The sequence below is a fragment of the Rhincodon typus genome, chromosome 1, assembly GCF_021869965.1.
Source record: "Rhincodon typus isolate 14 chromosome 1, sRhiTyp1.1, whole genome shotgun sequence".
Lineage (NCBI taxonomy): Eukaryota > Metazoa > Chordata > Chondrichthyes > Orectolobiformes > Rhincodontidae > Rhincodon > Rhincodon typus.
In genome coordinates, this window is record NC_063332.1 from 114,423,577 (window position 1) to 114,428,788 (window position 5,212).

Below are 5,212 nucleotides of genomic sequence, written 5' to 3' on the forward strand. Positions count from 1 at the left end.
AGCTGGATGAACACAGCAGGCCAAGCAGCATCAGAGGAGCAGGAAGGTTGACGTTTCAGGCCTAAACCCTTCTTCAGAAAACCCTGCTCCTCTGATGCTGCTTGGCCTGCTGTGTTCATCCAGCTCTACACCTTGCTATCTCAGATTCTCCAGCATCTGCAGTTCCTACTATCGCTAGGACGAACATGGTTTGTTTTCACTTGAACGTCGAAGGATGAGGGGTGACCTGAAAGAAGTTTACAAAATTATGAGAGGCATGGATAGAAAGGATAGTCAGAGTCTTTGTCCCAGGGTAGAAATGTCAATTATTAGGGAGTAAGTTTAAAGGAGATGTGACAGGCAGGTTTTTTTTTTACACATAAGGTGGTAAGCACCTGAAATGCACTGCCACTGGAGATGGTGGAATCAGATACAATAGCAAAGTTTAAGAGGCATCTTGACAGATATATGAATAGGCAGGGAAAAGAGGGATACAGACAGCATTAAGGCAGAATGTTTTTAGTCTAAAAAGGCGTCATGTGTTGGCACAGTCTTGGTGGTCTGAAAAGTCCATTCCTGTGCTATGCTCTTCTCTGGAACTAAGGGCATGGTGAAGAACAGTGAGAGATACAGAGGCACAGTTGTCTGGGACTTCAACCTAGGAGTCTTAAAGGTTATTAGACACTCTTGCCCTAGTGCAGACCTACTTATCCCATGAAACCTCCATCATCCCATGTTCCCTCCATTGTCCCTTACATTCGCCATGCTTCCTCCATGTCCCATTATAACCCAGGCTTCTTCCATGATCTACCCATGCACATTGCATTACCGTCAGTCCCCTTCTAGCACCCTTGCATCCTGCACATGTTCTACTTACCTATATGCAGTAAGTGCACAATCAATAATAATCATGGGAAGTCTTTGACATGTTTATGAAAAATATCATCATCTTAGAAAAGGCAACTGCGGTTCTTACTAAAACTATTATAGTTTGAATAAGACAGAGTTATTTGGCATCAATTATAGAAGCTTTACTCCAGATTGTACCGATTAGTAATGTTTAAATAAACAAACAGGCTTTGAAAAACCAAAGGAAAGAGAAAATTACTTATTATAATCTCAAAAAAGTTACTCAGTTGAATCTCTCATATTCCTTCAATCCATATAAACAGACCTTTTACTGATCTGTTTCCAATAGTGAGTCTTAGATCTCACTCAACCATTCATAATGAGGCCATCTGATAACTACATCAACTTAACCACTGGCCAGACATCTGTATTGATTATGAGTTGTAACTCATGCTTATATTCACAAACCAACCGATACTCACTAATGCAAACTCCTTGTTGAGAATCATTTGCTCAGCCAGCACTGATTCATTGTGGAAGAGATGAGGTTGCATGTGACTCCACATGTGAGGAAACCACCAGAATTCATTCACATACTTTAGCAGCAGATCATCTCCTTCATCCTCTGCAAATGTCCCTGAAATGATAACACTTGCGTCAGTTTTGTAAAACAGTACAAACTATAGGTCATGATAATTAGACCTAAACAGTTTCTGGAATTAAGAGGAAATAAAGTATAAGATACTCTTTTGCAGTGTTAAGGTTGCACTACAGCAGGGGCACTGGACAGGTAAAGCAGAAGTATGGTGAGAGCTCTGAGTTAACATAGATGCACGTGAAAGAGTCTATGAGACACAAATGACCTGCATATTTTGGACATTAATATTTAGTTGATGCAAAATGAGAATGTATATTTGAATTATGATGCCACATAACTGGGGAATTCAGTGTGTCTCAAAAAAACAGTGCCCTAACAGCTGCCCAGTGGTAAATATGGAATTGGTGTATACAAACAGTCTCTGGGTAGCAAACGGGATTTTGTTCTGAAGTCCATTCACAAGTCAATTTTGAACACAAGTTGGAACATAATGCAGGATAATGTAAAGAAGCTGTTTCCCAATGCTGGAAATGTTTGCATGCTAAATCTTTAAAATTAAATCCCAATATAGGACTTTGCTCTTAAGTATGAGCATTTGCAAGTTTGTAAATTGGGGACCTCCTAATTTGGTAAAACTCCTCCATATGACTTTCTGAAATGAATTAGCAATGTAAAATCTCAGAGATGTGATTATTTTCTATTCAGCAGTCAACCTCATTTTACTGTGGGCTATTTACCTAGCCAAACCTAGACAGCTCATGAGAAAGACCTAGGTACTTTCATCTCAGTGAATGCATCCTGCTGGCACACTTTAGCTCTCCTTTGGTGTTGCTTATTTTATCTGGCTTCCCTTAAATCCTGAGTTACTGTCATTTAACATATATATATCTATATACCACATAAACTGAGATGTGAGCGTTGTCAGAAAAAAAACGCATTTTGTCGAATCTTTTTATCTTGCACTTAACACAAGAACACCAATTCAAAAGAAAAACCAACATTGCTACAGCACGAGAGAAGAGTGCTGATTGGTTGGCAAATGGACTCTGATTAGTGATGGGGTTGCCATGGAGAATATACCAACTAGTGATGACTTACAGTTTACAGCCAGGCTTTATTTAAATTTAAGGCAGGCATGTTTACTTCAATCCAGTAAATAGCTGTCACCTATTTGTTGAGTTAAAACAGGCACAGTGCATGTATATGCTCTTTATGTCTGCAAATAACAGGGCCCTAAGCATTAGTATACAGAACTGCCCTGTGTATGCAACTGTACCAAATTTCAAATTCAACTGACAATCCTAAATTTGTTGCCAACAAAATTCTTTGCAGACTCAGGAATACCCAGCAAATTTTGTCCTACTAAGGAATCACATCTAATGTTGGACACTGCTCTGAGTTTTGCAAGCATAAGCTGGTTAAGTATGGTCAGAAGGTAATAAGGTGTAGAGCTGGGTGAACACAGCAGGCCAAGCAGCATCAGAGGAGCAGAAAGGCGGAAGTTTCGGGCCGAGACCCTTCTTCAGAAATGGACCATTACACGCCTATCACTGGCACTGGAATTTGTACAAAATGTTATACATTTATGTAATAGCCAGAAAGTATTTTTGACTTGGTGGCAGCATCCCATTAGTGGTGAACATCACTCGAATTACTATTGCATAGTAGCAGTGTTGAAGAACTAACTTCAGCTTTGCTCAAAGTTTTGAGATTCCTTATCCTTCCAAGGTGATCTGTGATAGATGATATCATGCTGCTACGATAAGGCTGGAGGCAAGAGGACCAAATATAAGGAGGCCAGTGTATGAGACCACACCAAGTGCTGCCAAAGCGAGGCTGGAGCAAGGAGAGGACAGGCTAGAGATAGACAGGCTGAGAGAAGCAGGAGCTCTGAAGCCTGACATAGTGGAGCTAGAGAAAGGGTGAGGGAAGTGACAGTGTCAAGGTCAGATGTCCCAGATAAATGAGTTTGCAAAGAGGGAGGAGAGGGTCAGAAAAGAGGGGGAGGTTTTATTTCATAAAGATTTACATTTATATTTTATAGCATCTCAAAGCACAGTGTGAATTACTTGAAGTCCAGTGACTGTGCAGAGTTAAACCTCTCCACCCCTCTCACCCACTCCAACCTCTCCCCCGTAGAATGTGCAGCCCTCCGCTCCAATCCCAACCTCACCATAAAACCCGCGGATAAGGGAGGCGCAGTTGTAGTATGGCGCACTGACCTCTACATCGCCGAGGCCAGACACCAACTCTCCGACACCTCCTCCTACCGCCCCCTTGATCATGACCCCACCCCGAGCACCAAACCATCATCTCCCAAACCATCCACAACCTCATCATGTCAGGTGACCTCCCACCCATGGCCTCCAACCTCATCGTTCCCCAACCCCGCACCGCCCACTTCTATCTCCTTCCCAAAATCCACAAACCTGAATGACCTGGTCGACCCATTGTCTCCGCCTGCTCCTGCCCCACCAAACTTATCTCCAACTATCTCGACTCCATTTTCTCCCCCTTGGTCCAGGAACTCCCTACCTACATCTGTAACACCACCCACGCCCTCCACCTCCTCCAGAACTTTCAATTCTCCGGTCCCCAACACCTCATCTTTACCATGGATGTCCAGTTCCTATACACCTGCATTCCCCATACAGATGGCCTAAAGGCCCTCCACTTCTTCCTGCCCCGCAGGCCCGACCAGTCCCCCTCCACTGACACCCTCATCCGCTTAGCCGAACTCGTCCTCACCCTCAACAATTTCTCTTTCAATTCCCCCCACTTCCTACAGACAAAGGGGGTGGCCATGGGTACCTGCATGGGCCCAAGCTATGCCTGCCTCTTTGTAGGTTATGTGGAACAATCCCTCTTCCGTACCTACACTGGCCCTAAACCCCACCTCGTCCTCCGTTACATTGATGACTGTATCGGCGCCGCCTCGTGCTCCCACTAGGAGCTTGAACAGTTCATCCACTTCACCAACAGCTTCCCAAGCTTAAGTTCACCTGGACCATCTCTAATACCTCTCTCACCTTCCTGGACCTCTCTGTCTCCATCTCGGGCAACCACCCAGAAACCGATATCCATTTCAAGCCCACCAACTCCCACAGCTACCTAGAATACACCTCCTCCCACCCACCTTCCTGCAAAAATGCCATCCCCTACTCCCAATTCCTTCGCCTCCGCCGCATCTGCTCCCAGGATGAGGCATTCCACTCCCGTACATCTCAGACGTTCTCGTTTTTCAAGGACCGCAACTTCCCCTCCACAGTGGTCGAGAACGCCCTCCACCGTGTCTCCCGCATTTCTCGCAACTCATCCCTCACAACCCGTCCACGCAATAACAACCAAAAAAAGAGTCCCCCTCATCCTCACGTACCACCCCACCAACCTCCGGATCCAACACATCATCCTCCGACACTTCCGCCATTTGCAATCCGACCCCATCACCAAAGACATTTTTCCCTCCCCACCCTTATCTGCCTTCCGGAGGGACCACTCTCTTCGTGACTCCCTTGTCCGCTCTACACTCCCCTCCAGCCCCACCACATCCGGCACTTTTCCCTGCAACCGCAGGAAGTGTTACACCTGCCCCCACACCTCCTCCCTCACCCCCATCCCAGGCCCCAAGAAGACTTTCCACATCAAGCAGATGTTCACCTGCACATCTGCTAATGTGGCATACTGCATCCGCTGTACCCGTTATGGCCTCCTCTACATTGGGGAAACCAAGCAGAGGCTTGGGGACCGCTTTGCAGAACACCTACGCTCGGTTCGCAATAAACAACT

General features: G+C 45.3%; 1 protein-coding gene across 2 annotated transcripts in view; it reads right to left on the reverse strand.

Moving 5' to 3' along the window:
* Nucleotides 1-5,212, reverse strand: part of LOC109912015 (bifunctional heparan sulfate N-deacetylase/N-sulfotransferase 4-like) — a 149,745-nt gene that overhangs the window by 32,796 nt on the left and 111,737 nt on the right. For both annotated transcript variants that reach the window (XM_048598798.1, XM_048598789.1), the window contains one exon: nucleotides 1,311-1,465. In XM_048598798.1, coding sequence (XP_048454755.1) covers nucleotides 1,311-1,465 — 155 coding nt within the window. The remainder of the gene's footprint in view (nucleotides 1-1,310; nucleotides 1,466-5,212) is intronic.